Below are 27,759 nucleotides of genomic sequence, written 5' to 3'. Positions count from 1 at the left end.
CTGGAGAGATAATGTGTTGATCAGTGCATTACAGTAATGAGAATCTGGAGAGATAATGTGTTGATCAGTGTATTACAGTAATGAGAATCTGGAGAGATAATGTGTTGATCGGTGTATTACAGTAATGAGAATCTGGAGAGATAATGTGTTGATCAGTGTATTACAGTAATGAGAATCTGGAGAGATAATGTGTTGATCAGTGTATTACAGTAATGAGAATCTGGAGAGATAATGTGTTGATCAGTGTATTACAGTAATGAGAATCTGGAGAGATAATGTGTTGATCAGTGTATTACAGTAATGAGAATCTGGAGAGATAATGTGTTGATCGGTGTATTAGAGTAATGAGAATCCGGAGAGATAATGTGTTGATCGGTGTATTAAAGTAATGAGAATCTGCAGAGATAATGTGTTGATCGGTGTATTACAGTAATGAGAATCTGGAGAGATAATGTGTTGATCGGTGTATTACAGTAATGAGAATCTGGAGAGATAATGTGTTGATCAGTGTATTACGGTAATGAGAATCTGCAGAGATAATGTTTTGATCAGTGTATTACAGTAATGAGAATCTGGAGAGATAATGTGTTGATCAGTGTATTACAGTAATGAGAATCTGGAGAGATAATGTGTTGATCAGTGTATTACGGTAATGAGAATCTGGAGAGATAATGTGCTTAAATTGTCAGGAAATCTTAATGGTTGCAAAAAGTCTACTTTACTACTTTTAATTTTATTGCAGTAACTATTTACCAAATGAAAATGATTATAATCTTAATTTGAAGTTAAAAGAAACATTAAGGTGATTTAATAATAATTCAAATTTTATCCAATGGTTAAATAGTCTTATACAGATTCTATTGTCGTTCTTTTTATTTGCTAAAGCTTCATTTTATTCCCTCTGTGACTCCCCAAGTGCTGCTTTGATTAAAATACCCCGTTCTGCAATAATTATAGATTAGAGTTGTGTGTCGTGTTTCCCGGACTGATAAAGCAGCGAGTCTGCGGTGACAGATTGCTCCGCCACTGCCGTGCGCTCACTTGTGTTCATATCCAATAAGACTCGAGCTTGACCTCGGGGTCAGTCCACACGCCAGCAGGCACAGAATAATGCTCTTCAAATGAGCATCCGTATCACACATAATTCACTGTTTGAATGAAGACCGTATAATGTTTGCAGCCTATGCCCGTTTATGAAACATTCCCTCTGTTTCCGCAGAGATCTGAGCTCTAACCCGTTCGTCTGCGACTGTAATATGGTGCGGTTGGTCAGCTGGCTGCAGGAAAAGGGTGTTCGAGTGAAGCGGCCCAACTCTATGCTCTGTGACCGTCCACCGGAAGTGAGAAACCAGCCGCTGCTCAACGTCAGTGTGCACACCTGCGGTGAGTGACACACACATGCACCTGGGGCCTCACGTATAACCGCCTCGTACGCACAAAACAGGCCCTGAGAGAGGCGCACGCCACTTCCGACGCATAAGTTGTGATTTATAAAAACAAACTTGACAGGAAAATGTGCGCACCTGCACGCAAACTCTGACCCATGCGTACGAACGTTTTGAAGACGGAGATGTTTGGCGACACCGATGGTGAGCTGGAGTTATGCATTTTTGGTCACTTTTAGACAGAAAATCTAAAGAAAATTATACATATACAGAAAGATAATACAAATATAATTTCACTCACCAAGCCTTTTAGTGAAACGCATATCTAACGGCAGGCGAAGTCAAACCGTAAATCTTCATTATGAGTCCTAATCATAAATACAGTGCATGTTCACAATAACAGTTTAAATAAATAAAATAATGATTTAAACTATGTTTTACTCCTGATATAAACATTTTGATTAAATATGCAAGTCTCGTTAATGAGAGTTAAACACTTAAACTACATGAAATCATTACTGAGAAGTTACAAAAAAAAAAAAGAAATCTTCAATAAATAGAAATATTTGTTGTGGATGCAATGCTTTTAAAAACGCTTCCTCTGGCATGCTGTGTTTTAATGTTTTAACTACAGTTGATAGCAGATTGTCTGAGAAAATAGTTTAGTGCAAATAATGCGCAACAATGTATATCTGTTTCCATTAAAAATATAAATCAATTAAAAAAAACTATTTGGCCAGTGGAAAAGATTGAGAAAATTATTCTCTGAAATTTATTTTACACTATTTGATTTATTTTTTCAAAAACAAGACAAGGATAAGCTACTAAATTATTTTTATTAATGTAATGTGACGGCACATCTGTATTTCATATTTTCCTAATGTCTTGTACCGTTAAACATCATATGCAAATGATATGCAGATGAGGATATGCATAGTAAAACTAGGCGTTGTAAGCTCCATATATGGTTATTTCGGGGAGGAGAGACGCCCCCCAAGGGGGTAATCCATCCGCCGGAAACTGACAGCGAATAACTTTACATCTGAGGCGTTTAAAGACTCCATTTGTCCATTATTTATTTCTAAAGAAGCACGACTGTGTATAAAAGTCTCCATTACCTTGTATCTTACGTTATGGCCCTGTAGAAGCCGTTTTTGTAAAAATAGGCTAACGATTGCATCATAACCACGTGACTCTCTGTCGCACAGTCGAGAAATTACCGTATAGACCGGCGGAGAAGCTCACAAGCAATCGGGGGGACGTGGAGGCATAAAGTCTGATAAAGTCAAGAGAGAAACCCACAGAGAGTGATGAAGCTGATCCTGCTGCTAGCTCATGGACAGCTAATGCTCACGCTCTCCGTCTCTGAGAGATTCGGAAGGGAATGACTCAGATTTGTCTCGGCACAGCAACTAGAAGACTGACAGCTGTCAGACACGTTGCTCACGTCATCAAGCTCAGTTTGAGCCTGCGCAGTTCGCCTGGCGATCAGGAAGTGAGTGCTTCAAATGGGCTTCACTTTTCTCCGTTGAAATCTATGGGGTCGCTGTGTCCATCTTATATACTGTCTATGGGAGACGCATGTGCGCACAATCTTTCAGTGACTGGGATTTATAAAGCGAATTCTGCGCAGGTTCTGGCGTACGAATGATTTTATAAGTCTGAATAGTTTTTGGCTTTCGGGCGCACGTACACTTTTAGTAAAGATCCTACGCACAGTTTTATAAATGAGCCCCCTGGACTGGACTGGACTGGAGCAGAACAATACACAGTTTGGCAACACTTTATTTCGATACTCTATTTGATACATCGCTGCGAGATCTAGTGGGGAAGCATTCAAATTCGGCACATAATTCTGTAATAAACCATATCTGATTAAACAGCGCTGATGTGGAAAACAGGAGAAACATTGTGTTGTAGAAGGCTTTTCAATCCACAAATCACCAACATTCACCATGGATTTAATGTAGCAATGTTTACTGTAACCATGGTTTTGTGGCAGAAATTGTTCGTACAACTTTTTGTGAGTGAAATTCAAGCACTTTTCAAGGACTTTCAAGTGCTTCACACTTTTACCCAGCCCTTTAAAACTCTAAATATTATCCAATTTTAATGTGATAATTTATAAAACTAAAAGTTTAAAGATGTAGGAAAACTAGCACTTTGTGGCAAACAACTTTTATTTATTTTTTAAATTCCACTATAACCTGTAGATGGCTGCAGAGGCACACTTATTGATATATTATCCTTTTCCACTCCCTAATATATTGAATTTACAAAGCCTCATGAAAAACAACAGCTTTTCTTCAAATTGTGACTGAATTACACAGAAAGCAAGTAAAGAGCGCTTCTTTTAGAATCACTATAAAAGAACAATGGTACATTTAATACGAGTAGAATATTTAAATTGTCCCTATAAAAATGAGCTTTTCGCACATTGCTGTTGTTAAAAAAAGTTAATTGTATCTGCATATCAATTCAAGCCAGTGCTTTACTGTTCAATTTCCAATAAACAAAGATGTAATATTATTAGTAACTGCTCTTATTAATGTAAAACACACGATTAAATTAACTTTATGGCAAATTTTCCCCCTGCGTGAACAAATCGGGTGCGTCTGTAGAACTCAGTGGCTCTCAAATGTTAATCTGGAGCCCTGCATAGTGCATTTTACCTTTGGTTACAATTGCTTAGGGAAATAAATAATGCATTACAACACACATTTATTCATTTAGCCGATGCTTTTATCCACAGCGACTTCATATAACAAGAGCCAACAATATTCATAACAGACAACTAGATTTGAAAGCAAGCTAGAGAAGAGGAGAAATGCAGATCAATTATACATAAAGACCTCAAATAAAGTAATAGCATATTTTTGTGACAAAACCAGTCATATTTCAACTAGGCAATAGCCCAAAAAACATTGTATGGGTCAAAATTGACGATTTTTCTTTTATGCCAAAAATCATGAGGATATTAAGTAAAGATCATGTTCCAAGAAGATAGGCTATTTAGTCAATTTCCTACCGTAAATATATAAAACATGTATTTTTGTGAGTGAATGCAGCACAATCGTGAACATAAATGGACATTTTTACAGGAGATTTTCTCAATGTTTCGATTTTTTTTTTGCACCCTCAGATTCCAGATTTACAAATAGTTGCATCTCGGCCAAATATTGTCCTATCCTAACAAACCATACATCAATGGAAAGCTTATTTATTCAACTTTCATGTGATGTATAAATCTTAATTTAGACAAATTTACCCATAAGACTAGTTTCGTGGTCCAGGCAGGGTCACATTTTGTTTATTGAGAGCCTGAATTGGTGATTCCCGTCTCTCTCTCTCTCTCTCTCTCTCTCTCTCTCTCTCTCTCTCTCTCTCTCTCTCTCTCTCTCTCTCTCTCTCTCTCTCTCTCTCTCTCTCTCTCCCTCTCTCTCTCCCTCTCTCTCTCTCTCTCTCTCTCTCTCTCTCTCTCTCTCTCTCTCTCGCTCTCTCTCTCGCTCTCTCTCTCTCTCTCTCTCTCTCTCTCTCTCTCTCAGGCCTGACATACGCGGGCTGTCTGCAGGACGAGGAGCACGTGGCGGGGGGTGTGGAGCTGGTCATCTTCTCCTCCTCCACTCCCGGTCCGTTCTCGCGGGAGGAGTGCAACTCTAAATGCTTCCATGAGAACCAGCGGTACGGCGGTCTGGGTCAGCAGAGAGAGTGTCTGTGCAGCACCAACTCTGAACCCAACCACATCAGCGAGTCCCAGTGTTCGGCCGCCTGCTCCAACCCGCAGGTCATGAAGAAGTGTCGCTGGACTGTGGCGCAGGACGTGTTTCAGGTACAGAACCCGAGGTCTTCAACCCACTGTCCCGACACAGATCAAACACACCTGAAGCTCATAGTCAAGCTCTTCAAAATCACAAGCTTGGGTCTTGTCCACACTAAGGCCCCGATCACAGCAAACACGTTTTTCAGGTTCGAAAACGCGAGGTGCAGCGCTGCGTTTTTCATGTTGCTAGGCAACCACCGAAACAGCTGTCCTGTCAGTCAAGTAAACGTCAAATCAGCCTATTTAGTTTATATTAACATTGTGGTAGTTAGGGTAAAGTCGTTAAGCTCCTGGTAACCTGCGAGAGCACAACAACTTTATCCTCCATCATCGCACTCGTTCAAAGCAACTGTGGCTTTCATCACTACAACAGAAGGCCCGCCTCTCCATTCATTTGATTGGACAGTGGAAAAAAACACCGTTTTGAAAACGCTCTCCAAAGTAGATACATTCGAAAGCGCCGTTTTCGCGTTGTAGTGTGGATTGTGAAAACGGAGGTATTTGAAAACGAAGACACATGTTTAGTCATGTGACACATATTGTACCAATAGACATTCATGTTTATACCGGTATTGTGTCTGTTATGTGCTACTCACTTTCACACAGTTGCTAAAATAAGTGGCTTTGCTCACTCTTCATATCACAGTCCTGCAAAGATGACAGAAAATTCACTCGCATTTGCTTTCCTGCGACAAAACATGAGAACAGTCGCGCTTTACACCGAACATATAATGTGAGTGAGAGCGACCTGGACACATCAGTGAATGAAGAGATAATTTGCTAAATAAATTGTCATGTCAGAAGAATTGCACGATAACTTTATTATTTATTTTTCCGTCTGTATCATCTCAGTGAGGTTTTGCGCATGCGCAGTAAGAAGGATGTAGCGTTTTCAGGCTAGCTAACAGCAGGAAAAACGGCTGACAACGCTACATCCTTCTTCCTGCTTACTTAGCGTTGTCAGCCGTTTTTCCTGCCATTAGCTAGCCTGAAAACGCTAGTGTGAACGGAGAGCGTTTTTAAACGAAAACGCCGTTTTTAAATGTATCCGGATTAATGTAGACTTAGCCTTGGATATCACAGGGTTGGATATCAAATTTTTAGGGCAGTGCTGAAGACCTCTGGATTAGTCATGTGATCACTGACATGTCACAGTCCTGTAAGATCAAGTCCTATCTGCTTGAATGGAGGAATCCTGAAATCTCAAAACCTGCTACCCGAACTCATATTTCAAATCAGAAACAAAATCTGACTTGAACTGTCCCATAAATGTTGTTTCTTATGTTCTCCCATTCATAAGTAATATGAGTGCACCGTATTGTTAATCATTGTCATTTATCCACATTTATTTACTATACATTTTCAATATTGTCTCAGATTAGGATTAATGCATCCCATAGTGCATTAAAAATATTGCCTGTACTCTTTTCTGTAGGATTTGTTGAAGTATGTAGCCATGCATGCTTTTTTGCTCCAATACTGCCACACTAAAATACTTAATAAAGTAAACTAAAGTGCTAAATAAATATATCTACTTTACATCCCTAGTGCTAGGTTTGGAAATTGAGAACTGGTTCTTATTCAGAACTGGTTGCATTAGGGAAAAAAAAAAACATAATAATTATACAAATACAACCTTTTTATTGTGATGTTCTTAAGGGTTGCGCACCGCAACAAACAATTCAAACGTGTTCCGTATAAAGAACATTTTCATAAAGACAATGAATCACTCAAAAAATTAGGGTTAGTTAGATTTAGTTTTAAGAAATTAACACTTTTATTCAGCAAGGATGCATTAAATTGATCAAGAAACTAAAGACATTTATAATAATGTTACAAAAGATTTCAAATCAATGCTCTTTTGAACTTTATATTCATCAGAGAATCATGAAGAAATATCACAGTTTCCATAAAAATATGAAGCAGCAACTATTGATAATAATCATAAATGTTTCTTGAGCATCAAATCATCATATTAGAGTGATTTCTGGAGGATCATGTGACCCTGAAGACTGGAGTAATGATGCTGAAAATACAGCTTTGATCACAGGAATAAATGACCTTTTATCAGTACATTCACAAAGAAAACATCAATTTTAAATTATAATAATATTTCACAATATTAATGTTTACTGTATTTTACTGAGACTCTTTAAAAAATATTGAGGATATTGTAAGTGTGAAAATATTAATAATTTGAGCACATTGTCCGCCCACAGGTGAACTTCTCCGCCTCTCTTCCTTCCCGCCGCGTGTCCGTTCACTCCGAGGCCGTCCTGTCTGTTGCCTCCTCCGTCTTCCCTGCCTCCTTCTCATGGGACTTCGGTGACCTTTCACCCCGGGTCAACAGCTCAACGCCCAACACCACGGCGAGGCACAAGTACGGGCTCCCAGGACGCTACCAGGCTCAAGTGAGTCTCTCGGCGGGACACCAGGAGATCGTGGCTCAGGGGAACGTGAGTGTGGACCTGCCGCCTCGACTCGAGCTCCACTGCCCTTCACGCGTGGTGGCCAATCAGAGCCTGGAGGCGGAGCTTTCTCTGGTCAACTGGGGCGGAGTGGGCGTCACCGTGGACTGGAGGATCCGGAAGGATGGGAGAGAGATAGCAAGAGGTACGAGAAACATCAGCTCTGATTCAAGACTGATTTACCTGCTGGGTATTTAATATCTAATATCATATTACAGTGATTTCTGAAGGGTCATGTGACACTGAAGACTGGAGTAATGATGCTGAAAATTCAGCTTTGATCACAGGAATAAATTACATTTTAACACTATATTCACATAGAAAACGGTTGTTTTAAATTGTAATAATATTTTGCAATATTGATGGTTCTACTGTAGCTTTGATAATTTTATTAAATAAATTATATTATATTTAGTGCTGTCAAATCGTGATTAATCTAATCGTTTTTGTTTACATAATATGTGTGTGCATATGTATTATTGTATTTATATATATTATATATATACTGTATGTATATGAATATATGTGTACATACACACACATTTTTTATATATATATATATATATATATATATATGTGTGTGTGTGTGTGTGTGTGTGTGTGTGTGAGAGAGAGAGAGTATATACAGTATATACACACACGGACATATATTATAATAATAATATTATATATATATACATACACTATATATGTAAGCACAATATGCATTAGGGCTGCATAACGATTAATCGCAACTAATCGTTTGCAGAATAAAAGTTTTTGTTTACGTTATGTATGTGTGTATAATAATTATGTATATATAAATACACAAACATGCATGTATAATTTTAAGAAAAATATTATATTATATATATAATATAAATTATATTTAAATATAAAAATGTATATAAACATGTAAATATTTTTTAAATATATACATGCATGTGTGTGTATTTATAAATACATAAGTATTTTACACAGTACACACACATATATGATGTAAACAAAAACTTTTATTCTGCAAACGATTAGTTGTGATTAATCGTTATGCAGCCCTAATATGCATACACACAATATGTAAACAAAAACTTGTATGTTAGATGCGATTAATCGTGAATAATACATTTGACAGCACTAATTATATTATATAATGTTATTCAGCATTAAAAATGTATTATAGTAAAAAACATTAATGGCCTGATTTGAGCTAAAGAAGCACAATGTATGATACCGATCACATTTAATATTGAGTAAAATAGTACATTTTTAATTAGATTAATCTATTTTATTCAGCGTTTCATTAGTATTAAATTAAGTGTAATTCATAAAAAAAACCATTTCTCTGCTATTTTCAATGGGTTTTTCTTTTTATGCGAGTTTTATACGCGTCCCCATGCATTCTGTGATTGTTATCAGGAAACATAAAGGCCATATTAAAGTGTCTCATCTGTGGCAGAATGTTTTGAATCGGGCTTTGTGGCTTGTCTAGATAGGCAGCTCACTATTTTTGGAGAACTACACATACAAACTGGCACAATCTTGATGACACATTCTCACATCAGGACGGCTCAGATATAACGCGCTTTGAAATGACCATGTACTCTCTCTCTCTCTCTCTCTCTCTCTCTCTCTCTCTCTCTTAAAATATCCTTCTTTTCATGATCTATCAAACCATAAACATCCCCTGTCTTTCACAAAGCATGCAAGAGATGGCATGTGAAGATTCCCTCGTTTGTTTATCAGGCCTGCGGAGATCTGTCCATCATTGTTTGCTTTGAGAGAACAGATAAGAGGAGAAGAAAACGGGTTACAGAAGCAGAGGAATCCTTGTCTGAATATAACATATACAATAAGCAGGCTTTTCAACTTTTAAAAGGGAGAAAAAAATGTTTCCCATATTGTTTGTTGTTGATGTCACTTTGTAAAGAAGGGGAGGATGTGTGAGATCCTCAAAAACCTTGAACGAAACAACGTAAGATTAAGGAAAATATGGCCCAGATCCCTTTTAATTTGGGTTAATGAATGACCCATACAATTAATAATCCATAAAAGTAATAGTTAATAATAAATACACAGTGTTTTGTTCAGAGAATTGTTGGCTTTGTTGTTTTGCACTGAAATCTCATTGATATGGACTTCATGGTTATATTTTTATAATTTTTTACAGCATTTTTAGCTTATTTGTTATTTCATTATTAATATTTGCTGTTGTTTTTACATACTTTCAGTCCTATGCAGTTATTTATTAATATATATTTATTGCATAGTTTTTACATATATATATATATATATATATATTAATATATATATATATATTAATGATTTCTATTTAATGATATTATTTTACACTACTGTTCAGATGTATAGATGTATATTAATTTTTTTATTAATTTTTTTATTCCGCAAGGATGCACTAAATTGATAAAAAGCTATAATACTGTTCTTTTAAACTTTCTTTTCATCAAAGAATCCTGAAAAATATAATCTAACAAGGTTTCAACCAAAATATGAAGCAGCACAACTGTTTTCAACATAGATAATACAAATAAATCCTCATATTACAGTGATTTCTGAAGGGTCATGTGACTGAAGACTGGAGTAATGATGCTGAAAATACAGCTTTGATCACAGGAATAAATTACATTTTAATGTATATTTCCCTTAGAAAATGTGCAATTATGATTTGTGATCAAATAAATGCAGCCTTGGTGAACATAAGAGACTTGTTTCTAAAACTGTAAAAAAACCTCCCAAACTTAATATAATTAATATATTATATTATATTATATTATATTATATTATATTATATTATATTATATTATATTATATTATATTATATTATATTATATTATATTATATTAGATTAGATTAGATTTTATGTTAATTATATATTTATTTTTATTATATTAGATTAGATTCGATTTTATGTTAATTAAATATATATATTTTTTTATTATATTATATCATGTTATATTATATTAGATTAGATTTTATGTTAATTATATATTTTTTATTTTATTTTATTATATTATATTATATTTTATGTTAATTAAATATATATTATATTATATTATGTTATATTATATAATATTAGATTAGATTAGATTAGATTTTATGTTAATTATATATTTATTTTTATTATATTAGATTAGATTAGATTCGATTTTATGTTAATTAAATATATATATTTTTTTATTCTATTATATTATATCATGTTATATTATATTAGATTAGATTTTATGTTAATTATATATTTTTTTATTTATTATTATATTATATTAGATTTTATGTTAATTATATATATTTTTTTTATTATTATATTATATTAGATTTTATGTTAATTAAATATATATTTTTATTATATTATATTATGTTATGTTATATTAGATTAGATTAGATTAGATTTTATGTTAATTATATATTTATTTTTATTATATTAGATTAGATTAGATTTTATGTTAATTAAATATATATATTTTTTTATTATATTATATCATGTTATATTATATTAGATTAGATTTTATGTTAATTATATATTTTTTATTTTATTTTATTATATTAGATTATATTTTATGTTAATTAAATATATATTTTTATTATATTATATTATATTATATTATATTATATTATATTATATTATATTATATTATATTATATTATATTATATTAAGAAACTGCTTCTAAACAATGTTAATAGTGTCAAACGTCCTGTGCTTCAGCGGAGCCGCTGTGTTTGCCAGATGCGCTCCATCACACGGACTCGTCCCGCTGTTTCCTCTTGGTGTCGGAAGAGGTCAGCTGGTCGGACGCACGTCGGGATTGCTCGGCCCGTGGAGGGGAGCTCGCAGTGGTGCATTCCCAAACCGTCCGGGACCTCCTGGCCCCTCGAATCACACAGTGAGTCACACACACTCCACAACTGCTGGAAATCTGCGTTCACTGAACCTCTGCAGGCTTTCATTCTCAACTCCAAATTCTCTAGAAGATTCTAGAAGATTCCGGAACGCCTCGTTATTCTGTGCATGTCTCGATGGGCTTTCATGTGGTTTTAGTCAGAACGCTGATAGTCACACCATTGGATGAGCCAATATTATGATGTCCAGTCCGAACTGTTTGAAATTCCATCTGCCGCAGAAATGACACGTTTCACCTTTTATATCACTGACCGTTTTATATCCAAGCCGGCTCGAAACGGCACGAAGATGCCGAGTTAAATGACTTCCGCTGCTAATGCACTGTTTCCATTGAGAGCTGTGCTGCTTTTTTGACCCTGACTTTTTCCTCTGAAACGGCAGCAAGGCACCATGGGAAATGCCTTTTTAAATGCGTTTTAAAGTCAGCGAGTGCTGCCCAGCTCACGACCTGCTGAGAAACACTGGGAAATGTGTGATTTCCTCACAGGAACGGGCCAGAACATTCAGAACCAATAAATGTGTCTTATAATGTGACAAAGAGTCTCATTAGAACACTGGGCGTGTGAGACGAACACACACACACACACACACACACACCACACACACACACACACACACACACACACACACACACACACTCACTCTCTCACACACACACACACACACACACACACACACACACTCACTCACTCACTCACTCACTCACATACATACACACACACACTCACTCACTCACACACACTCACTCACTCACGCACTCGCTCTTACGCACACACTCACTCACACACACTCACACGCTCGCTCGCTCGCATTAACTCATACAGGTTTGGAACGACATGAGGGTGAGTAAATGATGACAGAATCATAATTTTTGTGTGAACTATTCAAAGCTAGCTTGCTATCGCTAGCCTCTCTGAAATTGCCTACCCTACCTTTAAAAGTTAAACTCGCGTCTCATTACCTTGCTTTTTTTTCCATTCCACTGCCCGCCTCTCATTTTTTCAACGTGTCGCTTAGGTCTAGCAATCTGTGTGTGCGTCAGTGAGTGTGTGCGTCAGTGAGTGTGTGCGTCAGTGAGTGTGTGCGTCAGTGAGTGTGAGAGTTTGCGAGTGTGAGAGTTTGCGAGTGTGAGAGTTTGCGAGTGTGAGAGTTTGCGAGTGTGTGAGTTTGCGAGTGTGTGAGTTTGCGAGTGTGTGCGTCTGCGAGTGTGTGCGTCTGCGAGTGTGTGTGCAGATGTAAAGCATACATGTGTATGTTTTTTGTGTTAGTCCATTAAACATTTTTTTTATTATGACTTCCAACCTGTCTGTGCACTTTCTGCAGATGTTCTGCACTGTGAATTGTCAGAACACTGTCAGTTCTGTATTAGAATAAAGGGTTGGAAATGAATGCTTTTTTGTTTTTTAACCGATTCATCGAAAAAATTATCGATAGATTAATCGATTATTAAAATAATTGTTAGTTGCAGCCCTAAAAAAAAATATATGCTGTATATATATATATATTTATATACACTGTATAATCGTTGCAAAACATTAAATTCGAATGAATCTGAAAAATCCTCCTGCTCTAGTGTCTTGCCTTGAATGTTTAGTGATTTGCACTGGAAAACAAAACAAAAATACTCAGTAAGAAAATTATTTTTTGCAGTGCAAGGCCTCTGACTCGACATGCAATGCGATCCGTGTAGATAACGGAAAAGTTGTGCCTTTGCTTCCTCTCGTTCCTCTCTCTCTCCTGTTGTGTTCCTCTCGTTCCTCTCTCTCTCCTGTTGTGTTCCTCTCGTTCCTCTCTCTCTCCTGTTGTGTTCCTCTCGTTCCTCTCTCTCTCCTGTTGTGTTCCTCTCGTTCCTCTCTCTCTCCTGTTGTGGTTTTCCTCTCTGTGATCCAGGATCAGGAGGTCAGCTGATGCCTCATTGGCACTCACCCAGTCCCAGATCTGAGCCTGTACACTGTAAATCTGGCTTGTTTTCTGTGTTCATGTCCAGGAGACAATCAGTATTTATTACTTTTGCTTGGACAGAAATTCTGACCACCAATTACGTTTCTTTGATCAAGTCACGTTTATTTATATAGCGCTTTATACAATACAGATCGTTTCAAGGCAGCTTCACGGCGATGAACAGGAAAGCGACTGTTACTTCTACAAAGTTCATCGATTATGAAATGATTGTATTGTGTAAATGTCGAATGAGCTACAGCTTTGCTTCAAGACAGTTTTATATCATGCTAAATGCTTGAAAACGGCATATTAAAAATAGCTTATTTGGTCTAAATGGATAGTCCGTTCTGGTGAGATTCAAATTTATTATTCATCAGCATTCATAATCACAACCTGATTATTAGCGATTTGCGTCCTCTAGATTGTTAATTGACTCCCTGCACTCAGGGAAGAATGTGTTCGTGTGTGTAATCCTGTAGAGCCGATCGCCCTGACACGACTGGAGGACAGCGTCGGATCTTATGATGATGATGAACCCTTACACGGCTTTCTTTGCCATCACACCTCACTCTCACACTTATGATTCTGATATTCACTCATTTATTATGTTACTAAATACCGTATTTAATAATCTAGCGTTGATACACACACACACACACACACACACACACACACACACACACACACACACACACACACACACACACACGCACTTCCAGTCAAAGTTTTGGCGGAATTTGTTTCCACCTTAAATATTGAAATTAGTTTTGTGGCGTTTTATTTATTTATTTAAACTTGGATTTAAACACTGAACAACACATTCCTTTACAAATGGCAGTGGCCCAGTAGCATAAGGATAGAACAAGGGAAATAGAAAGAAAACACACATAAAAAACATTGCCTATATATATATATATATATATATATATATATATATATATATATATATGTGTGTGTGTGTGTGTGTGTGTGTGTGTGTGTGTGTGTGTGTGTGTGTGTGTGTGTGTGTGTGTGTGTGTGTGTGTGTGTTTTTTTTTTTTTGGTAGGATTTTATTTATTTATATATGTATTATATTTAAACAGGTGATTTAGAGTGATATTTATTTAATTAAAAAAAATAACATTTACATTTTATTTTAAAATTATTATTTAAAATTATATTTATATATATACACACACAATAATTAGATTATTTGGATCATTCAATTCCAATTCCATCATAAAACATGATTTACAATTATCTTTATTTATTTGTTATTTGTTTGTTTGTTTTAAGTTAAAAAAAAAAGAGTATGATTTGGATCATTAATTTATTCATTTAAGTATTTATTTATGTATAAATATATGAATCATCAGGTGTCCAGCACACACGTTTCTCCCACATAGTGTTCAAAAGCATCCCAGGATCACCTCCTGTTGATGGATTGATGAATGTCCAAAGTGAGCAGAGCTGAAATCTAGAGAAATATCAAATATAAGAGTTTTCATTTGTTTTGCTCACTACATAATCCCCATAATTCATGCAGCTTTTTCATGACTTTAATATTAATCTAAAATGTGTAAGGTTCAAATCATAAGTAAATTCTTGACTGTGTATGTGTGTGACTTTATTCTTCAACGATAGAATGTTTACAGGTGGGGCACACACACACACACACACACACACACACACACACACACACACACACACACGTACATACACATTGTGGTGTTACACATCTGCTGAAGCACAGCTGTGGAAATACGTTAGACTCCAGGAGGGAGGAGACACCAGTTAGGTGTGTGTGTGTGTGTGTGTGTGTGTGTGTGTGTGTGTGTGTGTGTGTGTGTGTGTGTGTGTGTGTGTGTGTGTGTGTGTGTGTGTGTGTGTGTGTGTGTGTGTGTGTGTGTGTGTGTGTGTGTGTGTGTGTGTGTGTGTGTGTGTGTGTGTGTGTGTGTGTGTGTGTGTGTTTCCTGTCTTCTGTTCCACACCCATCATTAATTTGAGGGCAGAGCTTCCACTGACCAGAGAGAGATAGAGAGACAGAACTGCAGACAGACAGAACGAGTGTTGGAGGAAGTGTGTTTTCTATCTCTATAACCTGCTCCAGATGGACCACATACCCCCATCACACACAAACACAAACAGACTTATGTAAGAACACATAAGTGAACAGACCACTTTTATTGTTCCTTTTCTGGCGGAAAGAGTTGTGTTTCTGTCCCTCTCTCTCCCTCCCAAGTTTTTTCTTTTTTGTTTGTAGTTTTCACAGATGTGAGATGTTGGCTCAAGCCCATTATAATCATGTGTGTGTGTGTGTGTGTGGCGTAATCGGCCTGTCAAAGGCTGTGGTGTTACTACCGGCGGTCCGGGCGGGACAGTCGCACTGGGACCCGTGATGATCAGTCCCTCCCTCTTCATCTGTTCATGCAATTGTCACGCAGTTAAAAATGACTATAAACGCGGCATGCCTCACTGTTCGACACTCAAACGGAGCGATCTACATGACATTTACATAAACATGGCAAACATTAATTATATAAAGTTTAGTCTATTAACCTACTCTACAACAGTGTTATTTTACTATTATTTATATACTATTGTAGTTTTATTAATGTTTAATTATCTTTAATTTTTATATTTGATAATACTGTGTGTGTGTGTGTGTGTGTGTGTGTGTGTGTGTGTGTGTGTGTGTGTGTGTGTGTGTGTGTTAATGTTTAATTATTTTATTTGTATATTTTATAATACTATATATGTGTGTGTGTGTGTATGTATATATATATAGAGAGAGATATGTATATATGCATATGTCTTTGTGTGTGTGTGTGTATATATACAGTATATATATATATATATATATATATATATATATATATATATACTGTATAATATAAAAAATTGTATCTAATATTTATATTTTATTTTATTTATGCTTTATTTCAATTAAAGAAGTGTTTCTAATAGTTAGTTTTAGTTAATGGTAATAACCCGGCTCTAAAAATGCACTAAAATATCAAAACGACTCGTTGCAAATGATATATTATGTGATTTTTGCACCATGGCTCGTTCGGTTCTGTTTCCGTCACTGTTCTTGTGTCTCGTTTGAAGGCAAATGAAACTTCAAAATGATCAGCGTCCCGTCGGGTTCAGTCGCGCGTCACATTCCCCTCGGCTGATGCTTTATTAGGGTTATTGAAGCTCTGAACGCGCTATGCATAAAACATTCAGAGCGCATTCGCCTTGCATTACCTTCCTGTGTGCGTTTGTTTCCAACGGGAAGCTCGAAAAATTACAGATGACATCTCTTTTAAATCTCAGTCGCTACTCCAGGTTGGTAATGAGATTAAATGGAGAGCAAAAACAATAGTTCGGCCTGGAGTGATAATTCTGTCATCATTTATTCATGTCTTTCTGAACCTGTGGAAAACAGAAGGAATGTGTGTTTTTTAATTTTCTATTCTTAATTAAGCTTTATGTAAGCAAGGAAGCATTAACAGCAATACGATATGTTGACACAAGACTTCACATTGCCCTCATTCCTGAATGTTATAAGTACAAGTCGTACATGTTGTACTGAAGACGGAAATAAAGACATGTAAACGTATGAACGTGAGGAAAGAGGAAAATAAATGTAATTAAATGACTAAATAAAATGTACGTGATACGAATGCATACATAGCTTACTAAATATACACACATACATAAAGAGAAACTATATGTACATATATAATTATACATATGTGCAATAATTATACTTACACATCCATATATACATTCATACAAACATCTAAGACCACGCATATTCACACACTCCTACCATGTTTGTCCCCCTTTTTTAAATGAGCTTTTTATTATCAGGCCCAGAAACAACTCGTATTGGATCTCATTAGTGATAATGCTGTCTGTGTTTCTGTGTGTTTCAGTGAGCGCGGCGTGTGGTTGGGTTTGAGCGATCAGTGTTCTCCGCGAGTCCTGCGCTGGGTGGACGGTTCTGAGGTCCGGTCGGGGGATGAGGGCTCGAGGGACCGGGCCACTCTGCAGCCTGGGAACGTGTGTGTGTCACTGGACGCCAGCGGCCAGCCCAGCTCACACTCCTGCACCGCCAAACGAGCTTTTGTCTGCCAGTTCACACGGCAAGGTAAACGTCCCGTAGCAACACACACACCTCTGGATCGCATGCCAGTTGGCATACTGTCCTTACTGCATAGTACACATCATTTGAATCGGTGCATCGCAAATTTAAAAAATATGCGAATATGAGAAACAAAGCCGCGCTTGCGAAACACAAAGGTGTGCTTGCGAGACACAAAGTCGCGCTTGCGAGAAACGAAGTCGCGCTTGCGAGGAACGAAGCCACGCCTGCGAGGAACAAAGTTGTGCTTGCGAGACATGAAGTTGTACTTGCGAGAAACGAAGTTGTGCTTGCGAGAAACGAAGCCACGCCAGCGATACACAAAGTCGCGCCAGCGAGACACGAAGTCGCGCTTGCGAGACATGAAGTTGTACTTGCGAGAAACAAAGAAACGAAGTCGCGCTTGTAAGAAACGAAGTCGCGCTAGTGAGAAATTAAGTTGCGCTAGTGAGAAACGAAACCGCACTAGTGTGAAACGAAGCCGCGCTAGTGAGAAATTAAGTCGCGCTAGTGAGAAACGAAGTCGCTCTAGTGAGAAATTAAGTCGCGCTAGTGAGAAATTATGTCGCGCTAGTGAGAAATTATGTCGCGCTAGTGACAAACGAAGTCGCTCTAGTGAGAAACGAAGCCGCGCTAGTGAGAAAATAAGTCGCGCTAGTGAGAAATTATGTCGCGCTAGTGAGAAATTATGTCGCGCTAGTGAGAAATTATGTCGCGCTAGTGAGAAATTAAGTCGCGCTAGTGAGAAATTATGTCGCGCTGGTGTGAAACGAAGTTGCTCTAGTGTGAAACGAAGCCGCGCTACTGAGAAATGAAGTCGCGCTAGTGAGAAACGAAGTTGCTCTAGTGTGAAACGAAGCCGCGCTAGTGAGAAATAAGTCTAAATAATAAAAAAATCACTGAATGCACACAAGACCCTTTCAATTGAATTTAGAGCCCTGATAAGCAGATAAATGTTTCTCTGTAATTACTCAGAATGACTCTTATTTTTTGGGGGGGGGGTGAATAATGTCAGATTTAATGAGATTCACTCTTTAGTCTATAGCAGAAGTGTGTGCATTGGCATGCAACTTACATTTTCACTGAGCAGGTAAAAAATAAACCAGTTGTTCATGCTACAATTTGATTGGACAAGTGAGTTTACCTGCTCAAAGTGATACAGAATGATCCAAATCACGTTTCATTTGAACATGTTTTAGAATTTCCACTGAGAATGAAAATCCACTAAAATTCAAATCTGAAATCCCCAAATAACAAGGTCAATAAACAATGAAGTTCACTCTTGAATTGAAGTGGCAGACTTTGAATGAGACGTATGAGCTTTCGACACCTCATACGATCATGATGCATAGAAAGATCAAAACACACACACACCAACTCAAGCGGCAGTCAGACGCTCAAGCTGATTCAGTGTGTGTGTGTGTGTGTGTGTGCTCTGCCTTATTGAGAAAACGTATTCATTTGATAAACGAGTGCTGATAGGACAGACGTGTTTAGAGTCTGAATGTGTTTCCAGTTGAGTTTGCGTCTGAACATCAGTGTTTCTCTGCAGTGCGTGTTCCTGATGCTGGCGTCTATACGGTGGGAACCGCTGTGTTTAACACACACAGTCCTCTGAGGAGCCCCACAGCGACACACACATCTGTGCCCAACACACCCGCCAAGAGTGTAGAGGTAAACACGTGCACACACACACTCACACACTCGCACTCACACATACTCACACACTCTCACTCAATCCTACACACACATGCACAGATGTGTGTGTCGCTCTCACACACTCGCTCACACTCACTCAATCATAAACACACTCGCGCACACACACACACTCTCTCTCACAAACAAACACGTGCTCGCACACTCTCTCACACATACTGACTCACACTCACTCACTCAATCACACACAAACACACACACACACACACACACACACACACACACACACACACACACACACACACACACACACACACAGAGAGACTCACAAACGCACACACTCCACCAGAACTAGTAAGTATTACACTAGTTGTGTATTGTTTGTATATTATTTTGTAAAATACATACATAATTATAAATAAATATTTATTATAATAAATTATAAATTGATGAATTAATAAATATTATAATAAAGTATAATTTAAATCTAGACATTCAATAAGATTGAAAAAGCATTTGTGTATTGTTTGTCTTTCTTTTTTTTGTAAAATACAATAAATAAATAAATAATTATATATGAATAAATATAAATAAATTAATAATCATACATCAATAGTTATGAATAAAAAATACATTTAAACAAACAAGCAAACATTTATTATAATAAATAATAAATACGAGTAATGAAAAATGTTCTTTAGTGGCGAAACGCATCTTTGTTCTCATTATTAATGAAAGCGCCGTCTTGATGGGTGTGACGTCATGTGAAAACCTTCAAAATGGCATCATGGGTTCGATTGCTAAAATGAGTCAAGACGCTGCATGATGATATTACACGCGTCACTGGTGTGTTTTAGCTGATGGATCCTGGCGCACCGTTATCTGCTCAGTGTTTACAGGAGAAGACTGAGGAGAAGTGTTTCACTTCCCTCAATAACAACTGCACTGCCAGCAGAGTCGGAGCTGTTAGTGTTGCCATAGAAACGAGCCGCACACTGTGTGTCCGCGGATGTGAGATTTGACTGACGGGTTATCGTGTCATTCCAGTTTTCGTGATGACTGCAGATTTTTTTCTATATAGAATAATTAATGTATGTATGTTTTTGTTTTAATGATAGCTTTCTTTCACTTCCATAAAGAAAAAACGTGAAGATTGTGGTGATTTATAAGTGAGCTCTGGTGTGTGTGTGTGTGTGTGTGTGTGTGTGTGTGTGTGTGTGTGTGTGTGTGTGTGTGTGTGTGTGTGTGTGTTGCAGCTGCTGCTATTCCCTGGACTGAGTTTCCTGAACGCTGGACGCTTGTCGTCTGTGGATCTGAACACACACTCTCTGAGCGCAGACACTCAGCTGAGGCTTCAGGTGTACCGACCGCAGTGCCAGAGATTCACACACACACTGCTGCCAGGTATAACACACACACGCACATACTCACTCACACACACTCTCTCACTCACACACACACACACACACACTCTCTGAGCGCAGACACTCAGCTGAGGCTTCAGGTGTACCGACCGCGGTGCCAGAGATTCACACACACACTGCTGCCAGGTAAAACACACACGCACATACTCACTCACACACACTCTCTCACTCACACACACACACACTCTCTCTCCCACACACACACACACAGTCTCTGAGCGCAGACACTCAGCTGAGGCTTCAGGTGTACCGACCGCGGTGCCAGAGATTCACACACACACTGCTGCCAGGTAAAACACACACACACATACTCACTCACTCACACACACTCTCTCACTCACACACACACACTCACTCACTCACACACACACTCTCTCTCCCCCACACACACACACACAGTCTCTGAGAGCAGACACTCAGCTGCGGCTTCAGGTGTACCGACAGCAGTACCGGAGATTCACACACACACTGCTGCCAGGTAAAACACACACTCTCTCTCTCACACACACACACACAGTCTCTGAGAGCAGACACTCAGCTGAGTCTTCAGGTGTACCGACAGCAGTACCGGAGATTCACACACACACTGCTGCCAGGTCAATCACACAGACACACTCTCTCTCACACACACACACACACACACACACACACACACTCCCTCACTCGCTCTTACACACACATTCTTTCTATTCATATTCATATGTAGCTTTCTGCTCCGGCTTAGTTTCTGCTGCACATTCTGCTCTCTCACACTTTCAACCCTCCGAAACAGACACTAGATTCATATTCATAAACTTAATTAATCTGGTGATATTCCAGAAACAGCAATCTGGAGAATATGAGGATGAGAAATGGAAAGGAAATGAAGTTAGAGAGAGAGAGAGGTTACCCAGAAGCCTCTGCTGTTCCTCCTGATCAATACAACATGAGCAGAGGCAGAGGAATGACACGCATCAATCCATCCAACACCAAGAGAAGCGGCAGCGAAAAGAAAAGAGAAAACTTCAGGGGATCCGTGACAAGACAGAGAGATTATCTATCCATCCATCCATCCATCTATCAATATCTATCATCCATCCATCCATCGTTCTGTCTATCCATCCATCCATCCATCGTTCTGTCTATCCATCCATCCATCCAATCATCGTGCTATCTATTCATCCATCCATCCATCATTCTGTCTATCCATCCATCCATCATTCTGTCTATTCATCCATCCATCCATCATTCTGTCTATCCATCCATCCATCCATCCATCGTTCTGTCTATTCATCCATCCATCCATCCATCGTTCTGTCTATTTATCCATCCATCCTTCTATCTATTCATCCATCCATCCATTGTTCTATCTATTCATCCATCCATCTATCAATCATTCTATCTATCCATCCATCCATCATTCTGTCTATTCATCCATCCATCTATCAATTGTTCTATCTATCTATCCATCCATCCATTGTTCTGTCTATTCCTCCATCCATCCATCCATCCATCCATTGTTCTGTCTATTCATCCATCCATCGTTCTGTCTATTCATCCATCCATCTATCAATTGTTCTATCTATCTATCCATCCATCCATTGTTCTGTCTATTCCTCCATCCATCCATCCATCGTTCTGTCTATTCATCCATCGTTCTGTCTATTCATCCATCCATCCATCCATCCATCCATCGTTCTGTCTATTCATCCATCCATCCATCGTTCTGTCTATTCATCCATCCATCCATCCATCGTTCTGTCTATTCATCCATCCATCCATCCATCGTTCTGTCTATTCATCCATCCATCCATCGTTCTGTCTATTCATCCATCCATCCATCGTTCTGTCTATTTATCCATCCATCCTTCTATCTATTCATCCATCAATCCATTGTTCTATCTATTCATCCATCCATCTATCAATCATTCTATCTATCCATCCATCCATCGTTCTGTCTATTCATCCATCCATCTATCAATTGTTCTATCTATCTATCCATCCATCCATTGTTCTGTCTATTCCTCCATCCATCCATCCATCCATCCATCGTTCTGTCTATTCATCCATCCATCCATCCATCGTTCTGTCTATTCATCCATCCATCCATCCATCGTTCTGTCTATTCATCCATCCATCCATCCATCGTTCTGTCTATCCATCCATCCATCGTTCTGTCTATTCATCCATCCATCTATCAATTGTTCTATCTATCTATCCATCCATCCATTGTTCTGTCTATTCCTCCATCCATCCATCCATCCATCCATCGTTCTGTCTATTCATCCATCCATCCATCCATCGTTCTGTCTATTCATCCATCCATCCATCCATCGTTCTGTCTATTCATCCATCCATCCATTGTTCTTTCTATTCATCCATCCATCGTTCTGTCTATTCATCCATCCATCCATCCATCCATCCATCCATCGTTCTGTCTATTCATCCATCCATCCATCCATCCGTCGTTCTTTCTATTCATCCATCCATCGTTCTGTCTATTCATCCATCCATCCATCCATCGTTCTGTCTATTCATCCATCCATCGTTCTGTCTATTCATCCATCCATCGTTCTGTCTATTCATCCATCCATCGTTCTGTCTATTCATCCATCCATCGTTCTGTCTATTCATCCATCCATCCATATTGTAAACTGTTACCATCATCGTTTACATCATAACTTGCGTCAAGCGAAACATTGTGTTAAAACATTCACAGCTCCTAAATAGACTCAGATTTAGTTATTTTCCTCACACTATCATGTGACTTTCCTTCAGGAGTCCTGAGTGTTTGTGCGCAATGTTTCCCTCTGTACATTGACGTTATCTCCGGACGCCCATCGTCATGGTAACAGGCTTGTTTGATGACTTGGCCATTTGCCGTGCAAGAACAGACGGAGCTCTGAGATAAACAAACGAGCAAACAAGTCCATGCATAAGCAGCTCTGCATGGTATTATTAGACCAGAGTAGTTCATAATTTTACTTTTAAATGAAATCAGATGTGGAGATTGTTCTCAGCGGCCCGGAGTTCGTTTTCTACCGCCAGTCAAGATCATTTCTTTGTGTTGGATGTGTTCGCAAACAGAGCAAACTAACAGAACAGCCTCCAGACACACATCAACATGCTGAAAGTTCATTACCTCAGTGAAGATGCTTTATTTTTATCAATGAAATCTAAGATAGATGAACCATATTTTTATATTTACAGAATCACAGTTGGTTTGCTTATTACTCTACAAAAAAAATTGACAAACAAAAATGTGGTGTATTACCAACTTATTTATATCTAAAATGTATGAAGGTCTGCATGCAGCATTACGGGGTAATTATCTGCAAAGAAAAGCAATCTGATAAAAAAAATTACAATGTTAATATTCAGTTGTTTTAATACATTTTCTATTCATATTTTTAATACAAATATAATAATAACAATCGCGTTATGATTGACAGTTTTAATTAAACATTACTGGACCTTCAACATTTACTGTTAGTTGATTTAGATAAGATAAGATTAGATAAGTTTGATTTATTAAGAAAGAAAAGTGCATATATTTAAATGCCTATATATTCATTATGCATATATATATATATATATTTATATATATATATATATATATATATATATATACAGCCAAGTAAACATTAATACGACAAATATTGCTCTATATATTATATGTACGCTGCAAAACATTATATGATCAATAAGTTATGGCAACATATGTTTTTACATTGCTTAAACTTGTCAAAATAAGTTAAGCTATTTTTAACTTTTTTATAAGTTATACAAGATTCAACAAATTTTCAAGTCAGTTTAATGTAATTTAAAGCTGCAGTCCGGCACTTTTTTGGGTTTAAAAATATAAAAAAAGACATTTTTGAAAAAAAAACGTAACCAGCCAGTGTTCAAAACGATCTGCTTGCCTTACCTCGATTCAAAACGGTAAGCTTGTAATAATGATTTTAATTCCAGTGGTACTGGTGGATTTCCGCGGGAATTTCGAGCATGTCTTTGCGTCATTACGTCACTTCTGTACACATAGAGAAGGAGTCTCGGCCAGTCGGCTATTATAGCGTGTGTGGATGATGGTGGAGATTTAGCTTAGCACTTGGTATGGCGGATCCCGAAAGTTTAAAGCGACAATCACCAGTGACAACTGGAGATTCACCAGTTGTAAAACACAAAGACTTCGGACTTCAGAGTGGCTACAGAAAAAATATATTTTTCACGTTTTGACGTGATGTAAGCAATCGTTAGATTTGATCAGCATGATATAGCTACTGCAATGCTTCCCCCCACCCCCCGAATTTGGTCAGAACAAAAGTGAATGTTACTTACTTGTTCAGATGACATTTTCCGATGAAAATTCTAATGTTGACACTTTCAAAAAGTATACTCTGAGATTGCTGATGACAGTACAGTATCCACAGCGACGCGACAGCGACAGGTTCTCCTCAATACATTGTGTTCATCCGCGCTGCTTCATGCCGATTTACTACCCACGCACAGTTAATAATTCCGCGAATAACTGCAATTGCAGATTTCGAACAGAGATGGCGACAAAGAGGAAAAACGACGGACTGCAGCTTTAAGTTTGAATGACTTGAAAATCCAAGATTTTTTTTCTTTAACATGATTTGCTTTAATGATGTATTGATTTGTATGGACTTGCAGGTTGCGGTGACCTCTGCGCCCCCATCACTGTTTGCCAGGCTCCGGATGAGTGGATCAACGACACGTCCGTCCAAGCCGAGCCCACAGCGTGTCCAGCGGGACGCCAGTACTGTCCGTACGCTGAGCAGTGTCTGCCGCTGTCCAGCCCGTGCCATCCTGGGGCTTGTGTCAACTGTTCTGGTGTCAGTCCTCTGCCGGCGGGCGCTCAGTACCCCGAGTACAGCCTGGTCGGGGAGGTGCGGGTCACCCTGCCGGCCGGACCGCCATCCAACATCCTGGTGAGTTTGACCGAATGAAAACCTGGAACTGCACCTCTTAAAAAACAGACTGAACTGCCTCTAAAATATACAACTACTGAAAAATTCATTCTAATTTCGTACTCATGAAAATTGTATTAAATTGTATCTAAAAAAATATACAATATACAAAATACAATATTTTATTTTGTGTAAAGAAAATAAAGTCTATATTAGGGGAATTTTTTTTTTATTGCAGCCTTATTTTTGACAAAAATTCATTAATAAATGATCGTAACTCAACAAAAAAATGTCTCATTACATTTATGTTAAAAAACGATATATATATTGTATATATGATATTAGATACACAGACACGCTAGATATGCTGCTGTTGCATCAACACACACACATGAATCCAGGAGCAGATCTAGGCAGGTGGAGCTGGGGAGGTGGAGGGGTTCAGAGGAACTTACAGCGAACACTGAACCGACTGCTCAAATCTCATTGGCTGCTGGATTAGCAGAGGCCAATCAGCAAATAATGATGTGATTGCTTGCAGACTGCATGTAAAGGACCGATCAGTCTGGGCCATCTAGAGTTTAATGAGTGAACTAGATATTTATAATGTTTCTATTTCAAATAAATGCTGTTTTTTTTAAACTTTCTATTAATCAAAGAATCTTGAATCCAAATAATTTATTGTATCACTGTTTCCACAAAAAAAATTTTTTTTGTTTTCAACTGTGATGATAATCATAAATGTTTCTTGAGCATCAAATCATCATATTAGAGTGATTTCTGGAGGATCATGTGACACTGAAGACTGGAGTGATGATGCTGAAAATTCATCTTTGATCATATATTTCATAAGAATATAGTTATTTTAAATGGAAATTATATTTCAGAATACTTAATAAATGCATAATACTTAATAATAAATAATAAATGCAGCCTTTGTGAGCAGAAGCAATATGAAAAAAATCATACCAACCCCAAAGTTTTGAACAGTAGTGTATTGTTATTTTTGTGCTGTGTTTAATATCCTGATTTTAATCGAAAATCGAAAAACTCTTTTGCATGTGTGTATATATATATATATATATATGTAAACTGTATAAAACATTTGAACTCATAATCATTGAGAACAATTGTGAAAATCAGTGGAAACAAGTGACATCCCAATCCAAAATGGTTCTTAAAATAAGCTTTGATTTCTTTATGCAAAATATAATTGTTTCTTCCTTTTTGATTTTTAATGTGAAATATTTAATGTGAAATATTAGCTTCACAAATATCTCTGATAATGCCCCTCAGTATTATACATTAGAAGCAGCATATCTTGATCTTGACATCCCCTCTCACTTTCTGCCCTGCTCTCCCTCAGGTCCAGGAGGAGGTCGAGGACCTGCTGGTTTTCCCCGGGGACTTCATCGCCCTTCAGCACGACGCCGGGCCATCAGGCCTCCTCCAGTGCTCCTCCGAACCCTCTTCCCCGTGGAAGCAGAGCGTGCTCATCCAGAACCGCTCCGATTGGTGGGATGCTAATGAGACGCTGCAAGCGGATGCTGAGGGAAGTTGGGAGGAGGGCGTGGTTTGTCAGATAAGGGTGTTGTACGTGGGACAGAACGAGACCAGGCTGCAGGGTCCCTTCCTCCGTTCTGGACTCCCTCAGTCTGGCGAATACACTTTGGAAGTGACGTCCGATGATAAGGACTTTCCCGTCACTGCATCTTGTCTGATTGAAGTCGTCCCACCACTGGCGCCCACCGTGATCCATCCGATTAACCACAGCGGGACGGTGTACTTCCTCCCCAATCAGACGTGGATTCTCGTGGCGGTCCGCTCGCAGCACGATGCCTTGATTGAGCGGGAGGGCAGCAACACGGCCTTTCACAGCTCGTGTCCCCAGGACCTGGTGGCGAAGGTGGCCGAATGCAGAAGGCCCGGCCCGTACAACGACACCATGTTCGCATGGGTCGACCTCCAGCTCGGGTCCACGCCGGGACAGACCACCGTAACGCTTCATGTCAAGAGCGAATTTACCGAAGCATCGCTACGAATTGAGGCGAGGGTGCAAGAGCCGCTCCGGGGCCTGGCTGTCCAACCGCATCCTGCGCACAGAGTCCTGATGGAGTCCATAGTGGTACGTGACATCCTCCCTTCTG

General features: G+C 38.3%; 1 protein-coding gene across 1 annotated transcript in view; it reads left to right on the top strand.

Annotated features, from left to right (window-relative positions):
- pkd1a (polycystic kidney disease 1a) overlaps positions 1 to 27,759 on the top strand; it is a 110,598-nt gene that overhangs the window by 19,507 nt on the left and 63,332 nt on the right. The window contains exons 5-13 of the mRNA XM_079614744.1: positions 1,220 to 1,383; positions 4,931 to 5,214; positions 7,425 to 7,818; positions 11,372 to 11,549; positions 17,414 to 17,628; positions 19,175 to 19,296; positions 20,535 to 20,682; positions 25,356 to 25,633; positions 26,979 to 27,737. Of these exons, the coding sequence (XP_079470870.1) occupies positions 1,220 to 1,383; positions 4,931 to 5,214; positions 7,425 to 7,818; positions 11,372 to 11,549; positions 17,414 to 17,628; positions 19,175 to 19,296; positions 20,535 to 20,682; positions 25,356 to 25,633; positions 26,979 to 27,737 (2,542 nt within the window). The remainder of the gene's footprint in view (positions 1 to 1,219; positions 1,384 to 4,930; positions 5,215 to 7,424; positions 7,819 to 11,371; positions 11,550 to 17,413; positions 17,629 to 19,174; positions 19,297 to 20,534; positions 20,683 to 25,355; positions 25,634 to 26,978; positions 27,738 to 27,759) is intronic.

This window comes from Phoxinus phoxinus (assembly GCF_949152265.1).
Source record: "Phoxinus phoxinus genome assembly, chromosome: 6".
Lineage (NCBI taxonomy): Eukaryota > Metazoa > Chordata > Actinopteri > Cypriniformes > Leuciscidae > Phoxinus > Phoxinus phoxinus.
The sequence above is the reverse complement of the archived record's forward strand: the minus strand, read 5'-3'. Positions and strand labels throughout refer to the sequence as shown.